We start from the raw sequence: 27,314 nt of genomic DNA on the forward strand, positions 1-27,314 counted from the left end.
GAGCGACTGTTAGAGCCGGAGAGGTGTGAGCGACTGTTAGAGCCGGAGAGGTGTGAGCGACTGTTAGAGCCGGAGAGGTGTGAGCGACTGTTAGAGCAGGAGAGGTGTGAGCGACTGTTAGAGCAGGAGAGGTGTGAGCGACTGTTAGAGCAGGAGAGGTGTGAGCGACTGTTAGAGCAGGAGAGGTGTGAGCGACTGTTAGAGCAGGAGAGGTGTGAGCGACTGTTAGAGCAGGAGAGGTGTGAGCGACTGTTAGAGCAGGAGAGGTGTGAGCGACTGTTAGAGCAGGAGAGGTGTGAGCGACTGTTAGAGCAGGAGAGGTGTGAGCGACTGTTAGAGCAGGAGAGGTGTGAGCGACTGTTAGAGCAGGAGAGGTGTGAGCGACTGTTAGAGCAGGAGAGGTGTGAGCGACTGTTAGAGCAGGAGAGATGTGAGCGACTGTTAGAGCAGGAGAGATGTGAGCGACTGTTAGAGCAGGAGATGTGAGCGACTGTTAGAGCAGGAGATGTGAGCGACTGTTAGAGCAGGAGATGTGAGCGACTGTTAGAGCAGGAGATGTGAGCGACTGTTAGAGCAGGAGATGTGAGCGACTGTTAGAGCAGGAGATGTGAGCGACTGTTAGAGCAGGAGATGTGAGCGACTGTTAGAGCAGGAGATGTGAGCGACTGTTAGAGCAGGAGATGTGAGCGACTGTTAGAGCAGGAGATGTGAGCGACTGTTAGAGCAGGAGATGTGAGCGACTGTTAGAGCAGGAGATGTGAGCGACTGTTAGAGCAGGAGATGTGAGCGACTGTTAGAGCAGGAGAGGTGTGAGCGACTGTTAGAGCAGGAGAGGTGTGAGCGACTGTTAGAGCAGGAGAGGTGTGAGCGACTGTTAGAGCAGGAGATGTGAGCGACTGTTAGAGCAGGAGATGTGAGCGACTGTTAGAGCAGGAGATGTGTGAGTGTGTTCCTGAGTGTGTGTGTGCACCTCTTTAGTACCAGTGGAGGGCAGAATTACATTTCCTAAATTAGATTGCAAGAGACAAGGAGCCTCTGCTAAATGTTGTTGATATCTACCTAATTTTCCTGCCCTTCTACTTCTTCTTCTAATTCTTCTTCTTCTTCTATTTCTCGAGGTTTCTAAACTAGGATATGGTGCCAATCAGGGACAGATGTTAGATGGAAGAGTTTGGAGGACCACCTCCAAGGTGTATGTTAACACCTGTCAGAAAAAATGAAATATTCCTATTTACCTTAACATTCAGTCTGTATTTCGCCATTTGACAGTATATTTATCACATGTAGGCCTACCTCCTGTTCTCTTAGGAAGAGGGTACTGTTGTTGTGGTGGCCTGTGAGGCTACAGTCCAGTGATATCTAACCAGGGAGCTCTGTAATGTTATTACCGTGACCACTATCCCCCAACATCTCTCACCATCTCCCACTTCGGGATTGTGGCAGAGACTCTTTCTCTACTTCCCCAGTCAGATGAACTTGTGTATACCATTTTTATGTCTGTGTCCAGTATGAACTAGCATTAGCACAATTACTTTTGTTGCTTCCAGCCTACAGACAGAAACTAAAACAAGAGGCTCCCGCACTCAGGTCTGTTCAACGCTGGTCCGACCAATCTGATTCCACGCTTCAAGACTGCTTCGATCACGTGGATTGGGATATGTTCCGTATTGCGTCCAACAACAACTTTGACGAATACGCTGAATCGGTGAGCGAGTTCATTAGAAAGTGCATCGGTGATGTCGCACCCACCCACAGCAACTATAAAAACATTCCCAAACCAGAAACCGTGGATTGATGGCAGCATTCGCGCAAAACTGAAAGCGCAAACCACAGCTTTTAACCAGGGCAAGGTGACCGGAAACATGACCGAATACAAAACAGTGTAGCTACAGTGGGGCAAAAAAGTATTTAGTCAGCCACCAATTGTGCAAGTTCTCCCACTTAAAAAGATGAGAGAGGCCTGTAATTTTCATCATAGGTACACTTCAACTATGACAGACAAAATGAGAAAAGAAAATCCAGAAAATCACATTGTAGGATTTTAAATACATTTATCTGCAAATTATTGTGGAAAATAAGTATTTGGTCACCTACAAACAAGCAAGATTTCTGGCTCTCACAGACCTGTAACTTCTTCTTTAAGAGGCTCCTCTGTCCTCCACTCGTTACCTGTATTAATGGCACCTGTTTGAACATGTTATCAGTATAAAAGACACCTGTCCACAACCTCAAACAGTCACACTCCAAACTCTACTATGGCCAAGACCAAGGAGCTGTCAAAGGACACCAGAAACAAAATTGTAGACCTGCACCAGGCTGGGAAGACTGAATCTGCAATAGGTAAGCAGCTTGGTTTGAAGAAATCAACCGTGGGAGCAATTACTCAATCCAACCTTATCCCAGTCTGCTGTTCCCACATGCTTCAAGAGGGCCACCATTGTTCCTGTTCCCAAGAAAGCTAAGGTAACTGATCTAAACGACTACCGCCCCGTAGCACTCACTTCCGTCATCATGAAGTGCTCTGAGAGACTAGTCAAGGACCTTATTACCTCCACCCTACCTGACACCCTAAACCAACTCCAATTTGCTTACCGCCCCAATAGGTCCACAGACGACGCAATCGCAACCACACTGCACACTGCCCTAACCCATCTGGACAAGAGGAATACCTATGTGAGAATGCTGTTTATCGACTACAGCTCAGCATTTAACACCATAGTACCCTCCAAACTCGTCATCAAGCTCGAGACCCTGGGTCTCGACCCCGCCCTGTGCAACTGGGTACTGGACTGACGGGCCGCCCCCAGGTGGTGAGGGTAGGTAACAACATCTCCACCCCGCTGATCCTCAACACTGGGGTCCCACAAGGGTGCGTTCTGAGCCCTCTCCTGTACTCCCTGTTCACCCACGACTGCATGGCCATGCACGCCTCCAACTCAATCATCAAGTTTGCGGACGACACTACAGTGGTAGGCTTGATTACCAACAACGATGAGACGGCCTACAGGGAGGAGGTGAGGGCCCTCGGAGTGTGGTGAAAACAACCTCACACTCAATGTCAACAAAACAAAGGAGATGATTGTGGACTTCCGGAAACTGCAGAGGGAGCACCCCCCTATCCACATCGACGGGACAGTAGTGGAGAGGGTAGTAAGTTAAGTTCCTCGGCGTACACATCACGGACAAACTGAATTGGTCCACCCAAACAGACAGCGTTCTGAAGAAGGCGCAGCAGCACCTTTTCAACCTCAGGAGGCTGAAGAAATTCGGCTTGTCACCAAAAGCACTCACAAACTTCTACAGATGCACAATCGAGAGCATCCTGTCGTGCTGTATCACCGCCTGGTACGGCAACTGCTCCGCCAACAAACGGAAGGCCCTCCAGAGGGTAGTGAGGTCTGCACAATGCATCACTGGGGGCATACTACCTGGCCTCCAGGACACATACACCACCCGATGTCACAGGAAGGCCATAAAGATCATCAAGGACAACAACCACCCGAGCCACTGCCTGTTCACCCCGCTATCATCCAGAAGGCGAGGTCAGTACAGGTGCATCAAAGCAGGGACCGAGAGACTGAAAAACAGCTTCTATCTCAAGGCCATCAGACTGTTAAACAGCCACCACTAACATTGAGTGGCTGCTGCCAACATACTGACTCAACTCCAGCTCACTTAAATAATTGAAATTGATCAAAAATGTATCACTAGCCACTTTAAACAATGCCATTTAATATAATGTATATGTATATACTGTACTCTATCATCTACTGCATCTTGCCATCTTTATGTAATACATGTATCACTAGCCACTTTAAACTATGCCACTTTTATGTTTACATACCCTACATCACTCATCTCATATGTATATGCTGTACTCGATACCATCTACTGCATCTTGCCTATGCCGTTCTGTACCATCACTTATTCATATATCTTTATGTACATATTCTTTATCCCTTTACACTTTTGTGTATAAGGTAGTAGTTGTGGAATTGTTAAGTTAGATTACTCGTTGGTTATTACTGCATTGTCAGAACTAGAAGCACAAGCATTTCGCTACACTCGCATTAACACCTGCTAACCGTGTGTATGTGACAAATAACATTTGATTAGATTTTTTAGATTTTGACTGGAAGTCTTCAGGTAGCAGGGCATTGGCAGGCACTGATGAGGACTGAGGTGAATCAAAATGGATCGATGTGGATCCCAGTCCTTATTTCTCACTTGATGGCCACCTAATTGGCTAAGTGTAGTCCTTAGTCTTTCAAAAGGTCAATGGTATTGTCTGCCTGTCTTACTCACACTTTGGTTAAAACAGGCTCATCATGGGCCTGCCAATCAGGGTTGTCATGGAAGACAGCTAAAGTCCTGTACATGCCTTTGCGCAATGATCTGGCGCATTGCAGCTGTGGAGGGATTAAAGCCAAGAGATGACGAAGACACATCTCCCAGGTTTCTCCATGTAAGAGGTCTGAGCAACCTCTCTCTATTGGTCACCAGCGCTGTCACACAACTCAGAGTGGGAGGACTGAGGGCTGTCACCTCTAAGCCATACCCTCATGCTGCTTGCCAGGATCCACAGGTTGCTAAGTAACATTGTCCTCTATCAGACAAGTGTGGTGGCTCTGTCAGTGCTTGACACCGTGAGGTGACAGACTGATGAGAAGAAATGAAACGACCCAGGCTGTCAACAAGCAGGAATAGTATGCAACAGGAGATAAATGGAAAATATGAGGTAAATAAATAATTGAAAGGAATGGGTGTAGGAAAATCCCACCAACGCCTTCTGCATACTAAGCAGGGCTAAATGTCATTGTATAGGTAGCAAGCAGACACCCAATGAGTGTGCACGTACAGATCCAATGAAAAGAGCAAAGTCAATACAAGACAATCAACATCACAACCATAATTATCATGATCATCGTTATAATTATTATCATTTTCCAGAGACTCACTCATTACAAAGGAGTATCACTCACCTGCATATTTAACACCTAACTTGGCCACGTGGTAGTGCTTAAGGGGCTTAACCCACACACAGAGCATGCTGATGGTTTGTACGGTCAAGCACACAGTGGACGGCTAGCAGGCACCAGACACAGAACAAGAGATAAAGTCTGTTAAGCCAACTTCACCTCTCACAGAGCCAGGTGATGAGTGATGTATTCATTTCCTATTTTCCAGGGATAAAGCAGGCGCACGCACAAAGCACAGGAGATCGTTATCTCCAATTGAGAGCACAAAGCAATATGAATACCCTAGAAATGCTAAGCATTCAAAGCCAGGTGATAATGAATATCTTGGGCCTAGTCGATCGATAGTCCTTTAATCTTGGGTGGGCGGCTAGTTTCTGAGAGACTCCGTTCTAAAAGTTTTAATTGGCTGAGAAATCTTTATCAGCGCTTTGGTCATGACCACATTGTTCATGAGGTTGATATCTCTTAATAACGAACGGTCGGGCGGTCAGTCAGTCAGTCCAATGAAATGGACTACTTTGTGAAATTCAAAAAGCTGTAATTAAATAACTGGTCTCAAATTGTAATTAAACTAATTAAAATCATGATTAATTAATGGACTAAGACTTGGTGGGTAATTAAGAACTGAAAAAGTACCACTAACCAATTAGTCAGTACTCATGTTTGTTCCGCTTGAGAACACATCGTGTATCGATCTCAAAACAAATCTGTTGTATTGCCAAAATAGAGGGCATAACGAATTTGAATAATGTTCTCTGGTAATTCAGTATCAAATGTCTTATCAAATAAATAAATAAATGAAAGAGTGACAACTGAAAGAACTAACACTGACTGATGAAAATATTGCCGGAGGTAAAATTATGGAATGATGCCTTGATTAATATCACTGGAGAATCTCTTACATTTTGAAATAATTAGCTATACAAACTGTGTGACAGCCACTATGGCACACATGGTCAGTGTTATGCTATGTAATTGAAGATGTACTCTGTTCTGTAGCATATCAATGTGCTCTCTGACATGTTAATGTAAAATATAAAGTCCTGTTTTTACGCCAGGTGTTCCCGTCTTACTGTGAAACCTATGTGCGAAATGATTGGGAAGATGCTAATTAGCTAAATATCAGACAGCTGCAATGATGCAGTCCAATTGAATAGCTTACAGGCATAAATTTGTCAAATAAATGCATAAGCCAGTTAATATACGGTACGTGCGGGCAATGTGACACATAGGGATAAGAATTTCATACAGACATACACAGAAAGACATTTCAGAGTTGACATTGGTGAGCCGTCATTTCATATTCATCAAGTTTATGCATGAATGCAGAGATAAGTAGCTGGATGAAGTGCTGTGATTCCAAATGGCTATGAAACAGTATCATAACTGCATTCTCTACCAGAAAGTTGGTTGGTCCTCTTTGATGTCACAGAGGTTGATACATTACTATGTATAAAGCCCTTTTACAAAGAGTCCCACTTAACCTAACATCTTTACTGAACTTCAGACAAACAAGTCACCACACCCAGTCTCAGGGATGGCTAACTCTGGAAATTCCTTCAGGCTCTTCTCTCAGTATGACTCTCTAATAAAATAAATAGGTAAAAACTGTAATAAAAGTACTTTTGGATAAGTATCTTCCCCCCACCTCTCTTTCCACATCCCATTCTTCCTCTCTCACCAGTTACTTGCCTTTCTCTTCGACACCCCTTTTTTCTCTATGCTAATCATCTCTCCATCATCACCTGTTCTTCTCCTTCTAACACTCCTCTCGCTTTCCCCTCTTCTTCCAGTCCTCCACTTTATTGCCTCGATGCTTCCCATACACCTCAATAATAACAGTTGAAGAACCACCACTAAGAACGGATAGATTATAAGCAATGGTTTTCCGCACATCCAACTTTTGCACAGCAGCTGAACAAAAATAAAAAAGTAATGTTGGTTCACTGGTTGCTGTTCTCAGTAAGTGCTATGTTGATCAATCTATTGGTAATTGTCACGTCTGCTCCTCCCCTCCGGCGTACGACACTATGATTCACACCTGGACTCCATTACCTTCATCATTTCCTCCCCTTTATATGTCACTCTCCCATGTTCACTCACCAGTTGGTATTTTTTTATATATTTTTTTATTTCACCTTTATTGAACCAGGTAGGCTAGTTGAGAACAAGTTCTCATTTGCAACTGCGACCTGGCCAAGATAAAGCATAGCAGTGTGAACAGACAACAACAGAGTTACCCATGGAGTAAACAATAAACAAGTCAATAATAAGGTAGGAGAAAAAAAAGAAAAAAAAAAGAATCTATATACAATGTGTGCAAATAGCATGAGGAGGTAGGCAATAAATAGGCCATAGGAGCGAATAATTACAATTTAGCAGATTAACAAGTGAGATACTGGTGTGCAAAAGAGCAGAAAAGTAAATAAATAAAAACAGTATGGGGATGAGGTAGGTAAATTGGGTGGGCTATATACCGATGGACCATGTACAGCTGCAGCGATCGGTTAGCTGCTCAGATAGCAGATGTTTAAAATTGTTGAGGGAGATAAGTCTCCAACTTCAGAGATTTTTGCAATTCGTTCCAGTCGCAGCAGCAGAGAACTGGAAGGAAAGGCGGCCAAATGAGGTTTTGGCTTTAGGGATGATCAGTGAGATACACCTGCTGGAGCGCGTGCTACGGGTGGGTGTTGCCATCGTGACCAGTGAACTGAGATAAGGCGGCGCTTTACCTAGCATAGCCTTGTAGATGACCTGGAGCCAGTGGGTCTGACGACGAACATGTAGCGAGGGCCAGCCGACTAGGGCATACAGGTCGCAGTGGTGGGTCGTATAAGGTGCTTTAGTAACACAACGGATGGCACTGTGATAAACTGCATCCAGTTTGCTGAGTAGAGTATTGGAAGCTATTTTGTAGATGACATCGCCGAAGTCGAGGATCGGAAGGATAGTCAGTTTTACTAGGGTAAGTTTGGCGGCGTGAGTGAAGGAGGCTTTGTTGCGAAATAGAAAGCCGACTCTAGATTTAATTTTGGATTGGAGATGTTTGATATGAGTCTGGAAGGAGAGTTTGCAGTCTAGCCAGACACCTAGGTACTTATAGATGTCCACATATTCTAGGTCAGAACCGTCCAGGGTGGTGATGCTAGTCGGGCGTGCGGGTGCAGGTAGCGAACGGTTGAAAAGCATGCATTTGGTTTTACTAGCGTTTAAGAGCAGTTGGAGGCCACGGAAGGAGTGTTGTATGGCATTGAAGCTCGTTTGGAGGTTAGATAGCACAGTGTCCAAGGAAGGGCCAGAAGTATACAGAATGGTGTCGTCTGCGTAGAGATGGATCAGGGAATCGCCCGCAGCAAGAGCAACATCATTGATATATACAGAGAAAAGAGTCGGCCCGAGAATTGAACCCTGTGGTACCCCCATAGAGACTGCCAGAGGACCGGACAACATGCCCTCCGATTTGACACACTGAACTCTGTCTGCAAAGTAGTTGGTGAACCAGGCAAGGGAGTCAAGGGAGAAAAACCGAGGCTACTGAGTCTGCCGATAAGAATATGGTGATTGACAGAGTCGAAAGCCTTGGCCAGGTCGATGAAGACAGCTGCACAGTACTGTCTTTTATCGATGGCGGTTATGATATCGTTTAGTACCTTGAGCGTGGCTGAGGTGCACCCGTGACCGGCTCGGAAACCGGATTGCACAGCGGAGAAGGTACGGTGGGATTCGAGATGGTCAGTGATCTGTTTGTTGACTTGGCTTTCGAAGACCTTAGATAGGCAGTGCAGGATAGATATAGGTCTGTAACAGTTTGGGTCCAGGGTGTCTCCCCCTTTGAAGAGGGGGATGACCACGGCAGCTTTCCAATCCTTGGGGATCTCAGATGATACGAAGGAGAGGTTGAACAGGCTGATAATAGGGGGTGTGACAATGGCGGTGGACAGTTTCAGAAATAGGGGGTCCAGATTGTCAAGCCCAGCTGATTTGTATGGGTCCAGGTTTTCCAGCTCTTTCAGAACATCTGCTATCTGGATTTGGGTAAAGGAGAAGCTGGGGAGGCTTGGGCGAGTAGCAGCGCGGGGGGCGGGGCTGTTTGCCAAGGTTGGAGTCGCCAGGAGGAAGGCATGGCCAGCCGTTGAGAAATGCTTGTTGAAGTTTTCGATTATCACGGATTTATCGGTGGTGACCGTGTTACCTAGCCTCAGTGCAGTCTGCAGCTGGGAGGAGGTGCTCTTGTTCTCCATGGACTTTACAGTATCCCAGAACTTTTTGGAGTTAGAGCTACAGGATGCAAATTTCTGCTTGAAAAAGCTGGCCTTTGCTTTCCTGACTGACTGCGTGTATTGGTTCCTGACTTCTCTGAACAGTTGCATATCGCGGGGGCTCTTCGATGCTATTGCAGTTCGCCACAGGATGTCTTTGTGCTGGTCGAGGGCAGTCAGGTCTGGAGTGAACCAAGGGCTATATCTGTTCTTAGTTCTGCATGTTTTGAACGGAGCATGCTTGTCTAATATGGTGAGGAAGTAACTTTTAAAGAATGACCAGGCATCCTCAACTGACGGGATGAGGTCAATATCCTTCCAGGGTACCCGGGACAGGTCGATTAGAAAGGCCTGCTCGCAGAAGTGTTTTAGGGAGCGTTTGACAGTGATGAGGGGTGGTCGTTTGACCACGGACCCGTAGCGGATACAGGCAATGAGGCAGTGATCGCTGAGATCTTGATTGAAGACAGCAGAGGTGTATTTGGAGGGCAAGTTGGTCAGGATAATGTCTATTAGGGTGCCCATGTTAACGGATTTAGGGTTGTACCTGGTGGGTTCCTTGATGATTTGTGTGAGATTGAGGGCATCTAGCTTAGATTGTAGGACTGCCGGGGTGTTAAGCATATCCCAGTTTAGGTCACCTAACAGAACAAACTCTGAAGCTAGATGGGGAGCGATCAATTCACAGATGGTGTCCAGGGCACAGCTGGGAGCTGAGGGGGGTCGGTAGCAGGTGGCAACAGTGAGAGACTTATTTCTGGAGAGATTAATTTTTAAAATTAGAAGTTCGAACTGTTTGGGCATAGACCTGGAAAGTTTGACAGAACTTTGCAGGCTATCTCTGCAGTAGATTGCAACTCCTCCCCCTTTGGCAGTTCTATCTTGTTCTTGTGTATCGGCGTACTGCCTTGTTAGTGTTGCGTTCTTGGTTTTGTTGTTTTAATAAAACGTTTCACCTGCTTCCGACTCACCGCCCCATCACTACAGTAATACGAATACCAACTTTTGACAGACATGGTCATAGTGTAAATGTTAAGCCTGAGGTAGAGCAGAAAATTCAGTGTTCGGAAAGTATTCAGACCCCTCATTCTTCCAAATTGTATTACATTTTAGAATAAGGCTGTAAAGTATGAAATTGTTTCCCTCATCTATACACAATACCCCATAATGACAAAGCAAAAACAGTTCTGTATACATTTCTGCAAAGTTTCATATCACATCTACTTAAGTATTCAGACCCTTTACTCCGAGGGCATGATTGGTGTCACACTTCTTCTCCATCCCTAGCAAACACAGCTGATTAATCAAATTGCATTCTATACTGAATATCATGATTAGGTGATTATTGGAGTCAGATGTGTTAGCTGGGGCAAAACTGTGACACCAATCAGGCCCTCGGACTGGAATTGCCCACCCCTGCTTTACTCAGTACTTTCTTGAAACACCTTTGGCAGCGATTACAGCCTGGAGTCTTCTTGGGTTTGACGCTACAAGCTTGGTACACCTGTATTTGAGGAGTTTCTCCCGTTCTTCTCTGCAGATCCTCTCATGCGCTGTCAGGTTGGATAGGGAGCATCCCTGCACAACTATTTTTAGGTTTCTCCAGAGATGTTCAATCGAATATGAACCTTCACCCCAATCTGAGGTCCTGAGCACTCTGGAGCAGGTTTTCATCAAGGATCTCGCTGTACTTTGCTCATGACTAGCCTCCCATTCCCTGAAAAACATCCCTACAGCATGATGCTGCCACCGCCATGCTTCACCGTAGGGATGGTGCCAGGTTTCCTCCAGATGTGACGCTTGGCATTCAGGCCAGAGAGTTCAATCTTGGTTTCATCAGACTAGAAATAAACATGTTTTGCATTGTCATTATGGGGCATTGTGTGTAGATTGATAAAAAATAAAAATACATATTTTTTTAGAATAAGGCTGTAATGTAAAACATATTTAAAACAGGAAGGGGTCTGAATACTTTCCGAATGCACTGTATACGCACTAGCGGGTATGGAGACTACCAGAGGGCAGTAAGCAATCAATAGTGTACTGTCGGATGCTAACAGGGCATTGCAGTGTATTGACAAAGCTACTGTATTGATCACGCCTAATGACTTACCTGACACGCAGTGATCACATTAGAACAGATTATATGTGCCTGGGTCTGCTCTAGCGGTGGTGGTGCTGCTGCTGCTGACTCCCAACTACACAATGCCCCTACATATCCATAGGAAAAACAACGACTACACGAACATGATCAAGCACACACACCATGTACTCGGCGTGACAAGGGCAAATACTTTTGAACCTTTTAAGAGTCTGCAAATCCACTAAAACATAGTCCTGAGCATCATGGGTAAATGTGTAAGCACAGTAATAAGTCAGAATTCCACCTCCTCCAGTTGGACATACGGCCTGTGGCCTTCCGCACTCTAGCAGCTGCCTTCTAAGGATACATTGGAGAATTGAGAATTCAAAAAGTTGATGAGCTTCTTACACTTCAAGACGATGTCCACTGAATAGTAATAACAGGTCGTCTTTGATCATGTCTTGCCCTGACACTCTTCACATAGTGAGCCATGCAAAGACAGGCATAGACTTCAATGGGTTCCTCTCCCATCTACTGCAATTAAAGAGGCTGAGAAGCCCGCTTAACTGATAAGATCTCCATCTCATAACGTATGATAGTCACAACTCGCTTCAAAAGGAAGAGAAGGAGAGACTGAGACAAGGAAAGAGATTGATGAGGCAATGCAGAGCCCAACCCTATCCTCCGGGCCCACAGTGACAGCGTATGGTGGTGTCAATCAGTAAATGTAGCCTTCTCTTCCTCTGAAGCGAGTTGTGCCCATCATATGTTATGAGATGGAGATCGTATCAGCCAAGCAGGCTTCTCAGCCTCTTTAATTGCAGCAGATGAGACAGACAGGGAAAGAGGGATGAGGAGAGGAAGGGGCAAAGATGGAGACCACAAACGAGGGACAGGCAGGGAGAAAGCGAGAGGGAAAAAGTAAAATAAAATATATCAACGAAAGATGGACTGATAGCAAACAAGAGGCAAAGAAAGAGGGAGGAACGGACCAAAAATAAATAAAATGTGGGTGCTAAGAGGGATGGAGAGAAAGTGGAAGACTAAACAAAAGTGTGCTGCAATGAGGAAAGTGATAGACGTATTGAGAAAGAGGGAGTGGATGTGTTTGAGAGCGCACTCCTCTTCAGAATCCCCCCCACGCATAAGCTGTTAGCATCAGTTGATCGATTTCAAATATTTTTCACCAGACACTCGCAATAACGTTAATTACAATATGTCCCGTAAGAGTGAAATGACCCTATCCATCTCCAGACAGACTGGAGGAGGGAGGGTAACCACATAACGGAGATTAAGTGGGACAGAAAAAGCCTTGTTTACGAGATTATACCACTGGCACCTGTAGTTTTCTCTGCCAAGTTGGAGGCGCCAGTCAGGCGAAATTGAAGAGCACAAGAGTTAAGGCCCTTCTTCTAAAGAACAGATTCTAGACAGTACAGCTGAAATAAACAACTGCATGGCAGACAAGTGTGGCACTGGAGAACTGCAACCCCCACTGAGCTCCCGGTGGTAAGTAGAGCATGCCACAATGGAAGCTAGCCAGTGAGCCCACATCAACATTTACATACAATGGCAATGCAGTGCCCAACTCTGTCCTCCGGGCCCACAGTGACAGCGTATGGTGGTGTCAATCAGTGGCCAATCAGTAAATTCATCAATTATGTGCGATGGAGAAAATAAAAAACTGGCAGGACTGTGGCCCTCAAGGACTTCAGCACTGACAAAGTTATATGTTAAGGTTCATATACCGAGTGTTTTATACTGAATGTGTTTTTTTAGAGGCGAGGGTGAGGTCTTACCTCGTAGTAGCTTCGCACAGCATTGCAGAAGGCCTCGTCCGCCACGATATGTGTCTCCCCGTTCAGGAAGGCCAGGAAGTGATCCTTCACCGCCTGCAGCTGCTGCTTATTAAGCTGAGAGCGGAAGAGAGAAACAATATTAAAACAATATTAAAACAAAATAAGACAAGAATAAAATTATTTAATCATCTTTTTATCTAATTTTTACATAAACAAAAGATTTGTTGTCATTGTTGTCCTTGACTTTGTTCTGTTCAAGCCAAGAAGTACTCGGTGACAAAAGACTAAGTGCTTGGAATGCGTTTGAATGGAATGAAATGATTGGTTTCAGACATCTTTTCTCTCTTTTCTGCAGAATTGTGTTGCTAGACAACCAATTTAACAGAGTGCTGATGGAATGATGCCTACTTCACTATAACACGGTAATCAGTAGAATAAACTATTTCCCAGAAACAAACCATAGCCAGCAAAGAAGCCATAAAACTGAGGCAACAATTTCAAAAACACCATCAGTCCATATCACTCTTGTTCAGAGATTCTCTAATGATTACTATTGTCTGAAAGAAAAGCTTTTTGCCAACATGTTCAGTTTTAATAAGCAAGAAAAACCCCAAAAGCTTTCTCTCGCTCGCTCTGCCATTGCTTATGTATGAGGGACGAGGCAGTCTGTATTTGGAAAATGAAACAATTTTTTCTCCCACTGACAGTAGCACTGCAAGCAACAAAAACATAATCAAATTCATATTGCTGTTTCTCCTGACACAATGTGGACAGCCACTTATCTCCCTCCTCCAGCCCCTGTGTGGGGAGCATTATTCCGAGATGGGTTTTCCGCAACTTAAACAAGTGTTTAGCATTTCAACTGTGTGGCTACTAGTGAGCTGAGGGAATGCTGATGTACCTGTTGTTATTCATTGTGTTTAAAACTGTTTAGCGCCTAGTCTTATCTCCGGATAAATACTTTTATTTTTTTCATAATTTCTTCATTTTCAGAAGGAATGCTCTGCCAAAAGTTTGGTCAGCTGAAATGACAGCACTGCTTCAAAAAAAGGAAAACTGTGTGAGCAAGCAGAGTAATAGTAAAATCAACAAAAAATAACATGACTGGCCTCATACCTCTCTCTGTGTGTGTGTGTGTGTGTGTGTGTGTGTGTGTGTGTGTGTGTGTGTGTGTGTGTGTGTGTGTGTGTGTGTGTCAGGTGTGCGCTCTCTTGAGCATACACATACAGTTGAAGTCGGAAGTTTACATACACCTTAGCCAAATACATTTAAACTCAGTTTCACAATTCCTGACATTTAATCCTAGCAGAAATTCCCTGTCTTAGGATCACCACTTTATTTTAAGAATGTGAAACGTCAGAATAATAGAAGAGAGAATGATTAATTTCAGCTTTAATTTCTTTCATCACATTCCCAGTGGGTCAGAAGTTTACATACACTCAATTAGTATTTGGTAGCATTGCCTTTAAATCGCGACATTTTGGGTCGCCTTCCACAAGCTTCCCACAATAAGTTGGGTGACTTTTGGCCCATTCCTCCTGACAGAGGTGGTGTAACTGAGTCAGGTTTGTAGGCCTCCTTGCTCGTACATGCTTTTTCAGTTCTGCCCAAACATTTTCTATAGGATTGAGGTCAGGGCTTTGTGATGGCCACTCCAATACTTTGACTGTGTTGTCCTTGAGCCATTTTGACACAACTTTGGAAGTATGCTTGGGGTCATTGTCAATTTGGAAGACACATTTGCAACCAAGCTTTAACTTCCTGACTGATGTCTTGAGATGTTGCGTCAATATATCCACATAATATTCCTTCCTCATAATGCCATCTATTTTGTGAAGTGCACCAGTCCCTCCTGCAGCAAAGAACCCCAGAACATGATGCTGCCACCCGTGTGCTTCACGGTTGGGATGATGTTCTTCAGCTTGCAAGCCTTCCCCTTTTCCCCCTAAACATAACGATTGTCATTATGGCCAAACAGTTCTGTTTTTGTTTCATCAGACCAGAGGGCATTTCTCCAAAAAGTACGATCTTTGTCACCATGTGCAGTTGCAAACCATAGTCTGGCTTTTTATGGAGGTTTGGAGCAGTGGCTTCTTCCTTGCTGAGCGGCCTTTCAGGTTATGTCGATATAAGACTTGTTTTACTGTGGATATAGATACTTTTGTACCCGTTTCCTCCAGCATCTTCACAAGGTCCATTGCTGTTGTTCTGAGATTGATTTGCACTTCTCGCACCAAAGTACATTCATCTCTAGGAGACAGAACGCGTCTGAGCGGTATGACGACTGGTATGACGACTGTGGTCCCATGGTGTTTATACTTGCGTACTATTGTTTGTACAGATGAACGTGGTACCTTCAGGCGTTTGGAAATTGCTCCAAAGGATGAACCAGACTTGGAGGTCTACAATTTTTATTCTGAGGTCTTGGCTGATTTCTTTTGATATTCCCATGATGGCAAGCAAAGAGGCACTGAGTTTGAAGGTCGGCCTTGAAACACATCTACAGGTACACCTACAATTGACTCAAATTATGTCAATTAGCCTATTAGAAGCTTCTAAAGCCATGACATCATTTTCAGAAATTTTCCAAGCTGTTTAAAGGCACAGTCAACTTAGTGTATGTAAACTTCTGACCCACTGGAATTGTGATACAGTGAATTATAAGTGAAATAATCTGTCTGCTAACAATTGTTGGAAAAATGACTTGTGTCATACACAAAATAGATGTCCTAACTGACTTGCCAAAACTATAGTTTGTTAACAAGACATTTGCGGAGTGGTTGAAAAATGAGTTTTAATGACTCCAACCTAACCGTATGTAAGCTTCCGACTTCAACTGTGTGTGTGTGTGTGTGCGCGCGCGCGTTGCCCAGTGGTCCATCCGTGCTGAACATACTAGCTGGTGTGTGTGAGAGCGAGCGAGCATGTTTGGAAAAGTACTCTAGAAAAGTTTGAAGCAATGCAACTTGAGTCTAACACAGGGTGACCAAGCCCTGGAGCAAGGTGTGCTGACATTGACTTTAGTGGTATTTCTACCAAACAGCCTCTCTCCGCTGGGAAATAAGGGTCTGACGGAACAGATACATCATATCACGCCACAGACGTCTAAACCTGGACAGAGCCTCAGACAGATAAGTACAGACATAAATTGAGCTGAAACTCAACAGGCATCAATAACTTTCAAAAGGTCTCTTCACAGTTAAGGAGCCATGATCCGTTAGGAACGCTCATGGCAAGGCTTATTATTTATTATGGGGAGATAGTTGAAGACTGTATGAACACACTCAATGCATTACACACTGATGGTAGATATACAGGGTTGCAGATTAGATGACTAGGAGAAGGTTTAACCTGTTTGGGCTGCAGGGGCAGTATTGAGTAGCCTGGATAAAAGGTGCCCATTTCAAACGGCCTCGTACTCAATTCTTGCTCGTACAATATGCATATTATTATTACTATTGGATAGAAAACACTCTCTAGTTTCTAAAACCGTTTGAATAATATCTGTGAGTAAAACAGAACTCATTTTGCAGCAAACTTCCTGGAAAATCTGAAATCTATGCTCTGTTCTAGGGCCTGCCTATAAATGTCCTTGATATATATCAGTATACATGCACTTCATACGTCTTCCACTAGATGTCGACAGGCAGTGAGAGAAGAAATGGAGTGTATAACTTGATCTAGGGTCGAATAAAAGCACGTGTCACCAGTTTCCTGTTTTCTGGAGGGCGCGCGAAGGGACCTGGTATTGACTTCTGAAAGGCTGTCGTTATAGACGACTAATATCTCTGGCTTTGATTTTATTTGATACATGTGACAATAGCATCGTAAAGTGTGTTTTTTCAATATAGGTTTATTAGATTATTGAAATTTTTTCGGGACGTTAGGCGTGTTGCTTTGTCTGCGTATGTTCAGGAAGGAGAGCTTCGCGCCACTTTGCTAGCTTTCCGTGCTAATTGACTGGAGAAGAGGACATTCTAAATCCAAACAACGATTGTTCTGGACAAAGGACCCCTTGTACAACATTCTGATGAAAGATCATCAAAAGTAGGACCCATTTTATGATGTTATTTCATATATCTGTCGTACATGTGTACTAGTAGTTTGCGGCCAGGTTTTGGGCACGCTCTCGCCATAACGTAAACTGCATATCGTAATGAAGTTATTTTTAGAATTCTAACGCAGCGATTGCATTAAGAACTAGTGTCATTAAGAACTATCTATCATTTCCTATACAACATGTATTTTTTAGTTATGTTATGTTATGTTATTTGGTCAGAATATGTGAGTGTCAGAAAAATATCCGGACGTTGTGGGAAAAAGATGCTACGTTAGGACAATGTATAACCACTGATTTCAGCTCTAAATATGCACATTTTCGAACAAAACATAAGTGTATGTATAACCTGATGTTATAGGACTGTCATCTGATGAAGCTTATCAAGGTTAGTCAAAAATTATATATATTTTGCTGGTTTGTTACGATCGCTAACTTTTGCTGCTGGGGAATGGCTTGTGTTTCTGGCTATTGTGGTAAGCTAATATAACGCTATATTGTGTTTTCGCTGTAAAACACTAAAGAAATCTGAAATATTGGCTGAAATCACAAGATGCCTTTCTTTCATTTGCTGTACACCATGTATTTTTCAGAAATGTTTTATGATGAGTATTTAGGTATTTGACATTGGTGTCTGTAATTACTCTGGCTGCTTCGGTGCTATTTCTGACGGTAGCTGTGATGGTAGCTGCAATGTAAAACTGATTTATAGCTCAAATATGCAATTTTTTTTAACAAAACATAGATTTATTGAATAACACGTTATAAGACTGTCATCTGATGAAGTTGTTTCTTGGTTAGTTTGGTTGGTTCTTGGTTAGTTAGGTTGGTTTTGTGCATGCTACCTGTGCTGTGAAAAATGTCTGTCCAATCGCTAATCAGCCTTTTTGGACGCTGATTATGGCCGATTACGTCGCAATCCATGAGGAAACTGTGTGGCAGGCTGACCACCTGTTACACGAGTGCAGCGTCAAAAGGACCTTGTGGCTGCAAGGAGCCAAGGTAAGTTGCTAGCTAGCATTAAACTTCTCTTATAAAAAACGATCAATCTTCACATAATCGCTAGTTAACTACACGATTGATGTTATTACTAGGTTAACTAGCTTGTCCTGTGTTGCATATAATCAATCCGGTGCCTGTTAATTTATCATCGAATCTCAGTCTACTTCAACTTCGCCAAACGGGTGATGATTTAACAAAAACGCATTGGCCAAAAAAGCACAATCGTTGCACAAATGTACCTAACCATAAACATCAATGCCTTTCTTAAAATCAATACAGAGAAGTATATTTTTTTTAACCTGCATATTTAGTCAAAAGAAATTCATGTTAGCAGGCAATATTAACTAGGAAAATTGTGTCACTTCTCTTGTGGTCAGTGCAAGCAGAGTCAGGGTATATGCAACAGAGCAAAGTACAGAGAGATCCTTGATGAAAACATGCTCCAGAGCACTCAGGACCTCAGACTGGGGCAAAGGTTCACCTTCCAACAGGACAACGACTCCAAGCACACAGCCAAGACAACGCAGGAGTGGCTTCTGGACAAGTCTCTAAATGTCCTTGAGCGGCCCAACCAGAGCCTGGACTTGAACCCGATCTAACATCTCTGGACAGACCAGAAAATAGCTGTGCAGCGACGCTCCCCATCCAACCTGACAGAGCTTGAGAGCATCTGAGGAGAATAATAGGAGAAACTCCCCAAATACCTGCCAGAGCCATGTTTCAGTTGCCTGACCACTCAAACGTAATTATTCCGCTGCTCTATCATTCGCTACATACACTACATGACCAAAAGTATGTGGACACCTGCTTGAACATCTCATTCCAAAATCATGGGCATTAATATGGAGTTGGGCCCCCCTTTGCTGATATAACAGCCTTCACTCTTCTGGGAAGGCTTTCCACTAGATGTTAAAACATTTCTGCAGGGACTTGCTTCCATTTAAGCCACAAGAGCATTAGTGTTGGGCGATTAAGCCTGGCTCGCAGTCAGCATTCCAATTCATCCCAAAGGTGCTCGAGGAGGTTGAGGTCAGGGCTCTATGCAGGCCAGTCAAGTTCTTCCACACCGATCGCAACAAATAATTTATGCATGGACCTCGCTTTGTGCACGGGGGCATTGTCATGCTGAAACAGAAAAGGGCCTTCCTGAAACTGTTTCCACAAAGTTGTAAGCACAGAAACATCTACAATGTCATTCCACTGGAACTAAGGGGCCTAGCCCGAACAATGAAAAACAGCCCCAGATCATTATTCCTTCTCCACCAAACATGGCACTATGCATTCGGGCAGGTAGCTTTCTCCCGGCATCCGCCAAACCCAAATTTGCCCGTCGGACTGCCAGATGGTGAAGTGTGATTAATCACTCCAGAGAATGCATTTCCACTGCTCAGAATCCAATGGCGGCGAGCTTTACACCACTCCAGCCGACACTTGGCATTGTGCATGATAATCTTAGGCTTGAGTGTGGCTGCTCGGTCATTGAAACCCATTTCATGAAGCTCCCAACGAACAGTTCTTGGGCTGACGTTGCTTCCAGAGGAAGTTTGGAACTTGATAGCGAGTGTTGAAAACCGAGTGCTGAAACGCAGCAGTCCCGTTCTGTGAGCGTGTTGCCTACCACTTCGCAGCTGAGCCGTTGTTGCTCCTGGACGTTTCCACTTCACAATAACAGCACTTACAGTTGACCGGGGCAGCTCTAGCAGGGCAGAAATTTCACAAACTGACTTGTTGGAAAGGGGCATCCTATGACGGTTCCACGTTGAAAGTCACTGAGCTCTTCAGGAAGGCCATTCTACTGCCAATGTTTGTGTACGGAGATTGCACGGCTGTGTGCTCGGTTTTATACACCTGTCAGCAATGGGTGTGACTGAAATAGCCAAATCCATTCATTTGAAGGGGTGTCCACGTACACGATATTTTCACAAAAGTATGTCAATATGAGACCGCAATATTTGAAGTCATTTGTGGTGACATCAAAATAAAATAAAAAGTAAATTAGCGATTGGATCATCTCTAACCAATCAGTATCAAAGCCATTTTCAAAACGCTGCTTTACCCACGTGAGTTCTGGCTCTGGCCCAACCCATCGGTTTCTGGGACCAATGATACGTTCTAAAACGGATTTCCATTCTAGAAATTGTCAGGGAGGTATTCAGCTCCAGAGTCAGTGCGAGAAGAAATCAACATCCGTGGGAGTGGTAGCTTTGGGCCAGAGCATGGAGTTTGGATACCCAGGCAAATGTTTCAGAAACAGATATGACAACCTTTCACCGTGTTACCTTGGGCACACATATAAACACTATTAGCAGAGTTCCCGGTCTCCAAGCCCCAGTTGCCAGATTCAGACATATATAACACCACTGCTGGTAGTCTGGGTTTGATGCTTCTTTCCATAAACAGCGTGACGTAGGCTGTAGAGTAGTGTCATCTACCGCTGCACGCTCCTTCTGAGAGCCATTAGGAGAGGCAATAGTGCGCTCACGCGTGATATCATCAGAGGATGCCACAAGCGGTCTCCACAAGGAAGAGGGCTCAGTGCCATCCCTCTTTCCCTTCTCTCACTAACCGCGTTTCCATCCAGTTATGAGTAAAGTCACACCATATAAAAACCAACAACAAGACAGCTGTGATGGAAACAGGACGTGTCGGTATAATTTTATTAAAGGCAAACAGATCATTTGTTCGTTTGACATGAAATTAATTATGTGAGAAATGGCTGTGAAAACACAGTTATGCGACATATTGATATAATAACCATCATATCAGAGTAAACTTGGAGTCACGCGATGATATGGTGTGTAGTCCTCCCACTACTAAAACCATGCGGTTTATTAGGCTATAGATGAATTAAGTTCTGAAGGAATTCACAGGGTGGTGAAAGTGTACGGTGATGAGCTTCATGCTCCCTTCCAGTAAATATTGAGGGTCTTATTCCGGTGGAATGATGATCGATGCTTGACTGACGTTGCCAAATAAAAATATCCATAATAATCTCATCATGTAGACTAGCTACCCGCACTGTATCTGCGAGCTATTGTTGGCTAGAACACATTTGGAGTAGGCACATTTGCTATTTAACGCAACAGTTGTGACAAAATTATCGGTAGAGTAACAAATGTAATGGAAACACATCCGCAACAAGTCTGTTTGGTGGAAACAAACCTCTGGTGGGAAAATGCACATTTTCTTTATGCAGATTTTAGAATATTTGCATGAAGATCTGTCGCCAATTGAATGGAAACCTAGCTACAGCCTCGCTCCATCTCGGTCTGTTGTACATTTCAGTGTACAAATCAATGTATAGATATGTTTTCACATATCCATCTATTTTTCTCACCCTTTACACACCCCATCTCCCCCCTCCTCTCTACCATCTCTCCCCTCCTCCTCCACCATCTCCCCCTACCTCTTACAGATGTAGGATCTTCATTTGTTGCTGAGAATTTTCCTGCAGGATTGTTTTCATGCTGTATCAAACTGGCACAAATTAAGATCCTACGTACCTTAGCTCACCCGCTCTGACACTTGTCTAGTGCAATGAAGCTGTTTTTCCATTTCTCTCAAATTCTCCATTCTGCAAATCCCCTACAAACCAGTAGCCTTTACCTCTGCCCTCATGTCTCTCGCGCCTCTCCATTTCACCATCACTCAATCCCTCCCTCTCCTGCTCCATCACTATACCTACATTCTATCAAGAGGGGACAGCGGAAGATATGTACAGTGCATTTGAAAAGCTTTCATACTTCTTGACTTATTCCACATTCTGTTATATTATAGCCGTATTCTAAAATGTATTAAATTGTTTATTTTCCCCACCTCAATCTACACACAACACCATATGACAAAGCAAAAATAAATGTTTCAAATGTATTAACAAACAAAAACAGAATTACCTTATTTACATAAGTATTCAGACCCTTTGAAATTAAGCTCAGGTGCATCCCGTTTCCTTTTATCATCCTTAAAGACGCCTCTACAACTTGATTGATTGGAGTCCACCTGTGGTAAATTCAATTTATTGGACATGATTTGGAAAGGCGCACACTTGTCTATATAAGGTGGGAGAACCTTCCAAAAGGACAACCATCTCCGCAGCACACCACCAATCAGGCCTTTATGTTATGTTAGAGTGCCCAGACGGAAGCCACTCCTCAGAAAAAAGGCACGACAGCCCACTTGGAGTTTTCCAAAAGGCACCTCAGACGACGAGAAACTAGATTCTCGTTTGATTAAACCAAGATTGAACTCTTTGTCCTGAATGCCAAGCGTCACGTTTGGAGGAAACCTGGCACCATCCCTTAAGTGAAGCATGGTGGTGGCCATCTAAGCTTGTAGCGTCATACCCAAGAAGACTCTAGGCTGTAAATCGCTGCCAAAGTTGCTTCAACAAAGTACTGAGTAAAAGGTCTGAATACTTATGTAAATGTTATAGTTCAGTTCTTTTTGCTTTGTCATTATGGGGTATTGTGTGTAAAATGATGAGGGGGAAAAATTATGTAATCCATTTTAGAAAAAGTCTGTAATATAACAAAATGTGGAAAAAGAAGAGGTTTTAATACTTTCCAAATGCACTGTATAGATATGGTACTAGATATAGATAGGTTTATGTAAAGGAGGAGGACTAAGCGTTGTTGATATGCAGTAAGGAACTGTTCTGGGACAAACCTGCTTGTGTCAGAAAAAGCAGACAGAAAGGCAGGAAAACGCTACCTCCCTGGGAAAACAATCTCTACTCTGCTCTACCTTCAGTCTGTGTCAACACACACACACACACACTCGCCCATCTGTAGTATGAAAAAGTATTCAGGTCGTTTAGTGTTTGCCAAATGCCGGTGTGCACTCTGCCCTCCCTTCTTCTGTTTCCTCTCTCCACTTCCTCTTCATTAGTCTCCCAGAGCACAGCAGGGCATGGTGGGTGGACCTGCTCCACCACAGTCAGGACTAATTGAGTAATTGTGTGTTGCCTGCTCTGCATCTGTCAGAGCTATTGAAATAATTTAAGAGGAGCAGCAAGGGTGACTGTTCTATTGTGATCTGAGACACACCCTCGGGTGAGAGCAGATGCAACCATGACTAAGTGCGCACACACAGCTATTTATGGAAATTGCAAGGACCAGAGGTGACAGTTTCCCTCTATCCTAGTGGAAGACAGTGATATACTAACACAGTCTAACACACACCCAAGCAATGCTGCAATGGGTTACATTTTAGTGTGAACACTTTGGTTATGGAACTCCGTGTCAGAGAAGACTTTCTTCCATTGCGCATGTAAACACATTGGCTGGGGAAACTTGTTTAACCTGTTAAGGCTAGGGGGTGCTGTTGTCACTATTTATGGAAATCGTGTAATTTTTGAAACGGCTTCCTACAAACTTCTTGATCGTACAATATGCATATTATTATTATTATTGGATAGAAAACAGTCTATAGTTTCTATAGCCGTTGAAATTTTGTCTCTAAGTGGAACAGAACTCATTCTACAGAAATTTCCCTGACATGGAGTCAGATTTCACACATTTTGGCCCCTGTTCTGGAGTCAGTTTTAAGGCCACTGTTATTCCTATGAGTATACGGACACTGCTTACGTCTTCCCCTGGATGCCTTTACGTGATGACGCTTTGAATGGTATCGATTGCCCAATCACAGCCACTATAAATGAAAAAATCCTGTAGGTAGGAACTCTTTTCTAGGTGCGTCATGCGCGCGGAGGATACCGACCTACTGTTTTTCCAAGCATTAGTGTAGCCAGTTATATTTCTCCGGTCATATTTTTACTCGTTATAGGAGTTAAAAACATCATAAGGTAGTTAATTTAAAGCGTTTTATAGCAATTTATATCCGTTTAGTGCAATTTTGGGACATTTATTTCTGAGCCACTGTGAATCTCTGGGCACCGTTCCAGTTCATGCCGAACGCAATGTGCATTTCTGCATGGCAAGAGGACAGCTTTCGACCAAAAGACGATTAGACCCAAGAAAGGATTCTTTGACCAAGATTCTGATGGAAGAACAGCTCAAAGTAGGAACAATTTATTATGATAAATCGTGTTTCTGTCGAAAAATGTTAGTGGCTTAGGACGCCATTTTTTTTTTACTTAGCTTCGCTTGGCGCAAACTGTATTGAAAAGTAAGGATAATTTAAAAAATGTAATTCCGCGATTGTATTAAGAATTAAATTGTCTATCAATCGCTGTCCACCCTATATTTTTTTGTCACGTTTATGAGTATTTATGTATACGACTAGATCACTGTCTAATATGGCGCACAACATTTTCTGACCAGCTGGGCTACTTTTCTCATTGTCTAACCATGATTTTGGTGGCTAAATATGCACATTTTCGAACAAACTGTATATGTATGTTGTAATGTGATGTTACAGGAGTGTCATCTGAAGAATTCTGAGAAGGTTAGTGAAAAAATTTATATATTTTGGCGATGTTTACGTTATCGCTCTCTTTGGCTAGAATCAATGCTGGGGTAATGTTTGCACATGTGCTATGCTAATATAACGATTTATTGTGTTTTCGCTGTAAGACACTTAGAAAATCTGAAATATTGTCTGTATTCACAGGATCTGTGTCTTTCGATTAGTGTATGCTGTGTATTTTTATGAAATGTTTGATGATTAGTAGTTAGGTAAACACGTTGCTCATTGTAATTATTCTAGTCCATTTGTGACGGTGGGTGCAATTGTAAACTATGACATCTACCTGAAATATGCACATTTTTCTAACAAAACCTATCCTATACCATAAATGTGTTATCAGACTGTCATCTGAGGAGGTTTTTTCTTGGTTAGTGGCTATCAATTTCTTAGTTTAGCCGAATTGGTGATAGCTACTGGTGTTGGTGGACAAAGAAAAGATGGTGGATTATGCTAATGTGTTTAGCTAATAGATTTACATCTTTACATATTGTGTCTTCCCTGTAAAACATTTTAAAAATCGGACATGTTGGCTGGATTCACAAGATCTGTGTCTTTCATTAGCTGTATTGGACTTTAATGTGTGAAAGTTAAATATTGAAAAAAAAAATATTTTTTTAATTTCGCGGCTCTGCCTTTTCAGTGGGGGTGGGGGGGTGGTGCCGCTAGCGGCACCCCAGTCCTAGACAGGTTAAAACTTCTTTGTTATAGGGGGCAGTATTTTCACGTCCGAAGGAAAAGCATGCCCAAAGCAAACTGCCTGTTACTCAGGACCAGAAGCTAGGATATGCATATGCATGGTAGTATTGAATAGAAAACACTCAAAAGTGTCTAAAACTGTTAAAATAATGTCTGTGAGTATAACAGAACTGATTTGGAAGTTCACAATCCATCCAGGGAAAAAAATTGAGGTCATTGTGTTTTCCAATGGGTTTCTATGAGAATCCTGATTTATTAGGGCCCAGATTGCAGTTCCTATGGCTTCCACTAGATGTCAACAGTCTGACATTCATTTCTCAAAAGAAAAACATTGAACTAAGTAGTGCTGTTCTTTGTACGTGTCACTCTGAAGGTCTCTAGTATTTTGGTGCGCGTGAACAGGAGTGTGCTCAGTGTTAAATGTCTTCGATATTAGAAACTGTTTATCCCGTCTTAAATTTTTTTGATTATTTACATTTTAGGATACCTGAGGTTGGATTAGGAACGTTGTTTGAAATGTTTGGACCAAGTTTACAGGTAACTTATTAGATACTTTGTAGTCATGTTGGGCAAGTTGGAACCGGTGTATTTCTGAATCAAACGCGACAAATAAATGGACATTTTGGGGATATAAAGAAGGAATTTATCGAACAAAACGACAATTCTTTGTGTCACAGACATTTGGGATTGCAAAAAGAAGATCTTCAAAGGTAAGGCATTTATTATATAATTATTTCTGACTTTTGTGTCGCACCTGCCTGGTTGAGAAATTATTTTTCATGTGTTTGTATGCGGGGCGCTGTCCTCAGGTAATCGCATGGTGTGCTTTCGCCGTAAAGCCTTTTTGAAATCTGACACAGCGGCTGGATTAACAAGAAGTTAAGCTTTATTTTGATGTATTACACTTACATTTTCGTGAATGTTGAATATTGATATTTCTGTAGTTTGAATTTGGCGCTCTGCAATTTCACTGGATGTTGTCAAATCTATCCCACTAACGGGATTGGCGCTTTAAGGAATCCCTAAGAGGTTTAAGCCTGAAGGCTAAAAACAGCCTTATAGCCATGTAGCCTTTTTAGCGATACAGTATGTCATAAACCCTCAACGTTCCATAATGGGGTGAAAATAGCAGCCAGTCAGGGAAAAATCAAAACCAGTCTAATTGGAATGTATGGCAGTAGAGGCATAGGTGATGCATTTCCTGCTTATACTTATGCAGGAAAATAAAAGGCATGTGATGTAATGAAATTAGTCAACCTAAAATTTTGTCATAATTATAAATACAGTTTATACAGGTTTTATAGCAATTTTCTGTGTAAATAGACTAAAAAATATATGTAAACAGACCATAAAATGTCTCTATTAGCTCTGAGTGCTATTATATGATACGATATTAGTACTTTTAGCATTTACAACTTGTCTATCAACTGATTTAAGCTAGTGTATGGCTGTGTATTGACTGCATTGTTTAAATGGAATGTTGGCATATTGGCAGTTAATTTGAAAAATTAAAGGAACCATTCCTATAAAAAAAAATGTATCTCTGGCTAGCTAGCTAACACACATACAGTGCAGAAAAATACTTCCCATTCATTCTTTTACACAATATCTTATCACAGTACTGGCAAACCATGGTTGACCAACTCCGTGACCTACATGGCTAACGTTTGGAAATTCATAAGACACTTCATGTCCATCTTAGTATTCTAATTCCTAAATCTATGTATACATGTATAGGTCGTTATCAAGAAAATGTCACAATATGGTGCAGAGCGTTTGATTTGGCTGCTGGGTGTAACGGTCCTGACCTGTTTTCTGTTGTTTTTGTATGTGTTTATGGTCAGGGCGTGTGTTTTGGGTGGGCAGTCTATGTTTTCTGTTTCTATGTTGGTTTTGGGTTGCCTGGTATGGCTCTTAATTAGAGGCAGGTGGTTTGCGTTTTCCTCTAATTAAGAGTCATATTTAGGTAGGGTGTTCTCACTGTTTGTTTGTGGGTGATTGTCTTCCGTATCT

The 27,314-nt window shown here is 42.9% G+C and overlaps 1 protein-coding gene across 9 annotated transcripts in view; it reads right to left on the reverse strand.

Moving 5' to 3' along the window:
* LOC129855083 (calcium-dependent secretion activator 2-like) overlaps nt 1-27,314 on the reverse strand; it is a 240,038-nt gene that overhangs the window by 173,933 nt on the left and 38,791 nt on the right. For 8 of the 9 annotated variants that reach the window (XM_055922398.1, XM_055922396.1, XM_055922395.1 and 5 more), the window contains exon 2: nt 13,121-13,234. In XM_055922398.1, coding sequence (XP_055778373.1) covers nt 13,121-13,234 — 114 coding nt within the window. Of the gene's footprint in view, nt 1-13,120; nt 13,235-21,682; nt 21,797-27,314 lie in introns of those variants that run through there. The other variant, XM_055922399.1, reaches the window with a different exon arrangement.

This window comes from Salvelinus fontinalis, chromosome 5, assembly GCF_029448725.1.
Source record: "Salvelinus fontinalis isolate EN_2023a chromosome 5, ASM2944872v1, whole genome shotgun sequence".
NCBI lineage: Eukaryota > Metazoa > Chordata > Actinopteri > Salmoniformes > Salmonidae > Salvelinus > Salvelinus fontinalis.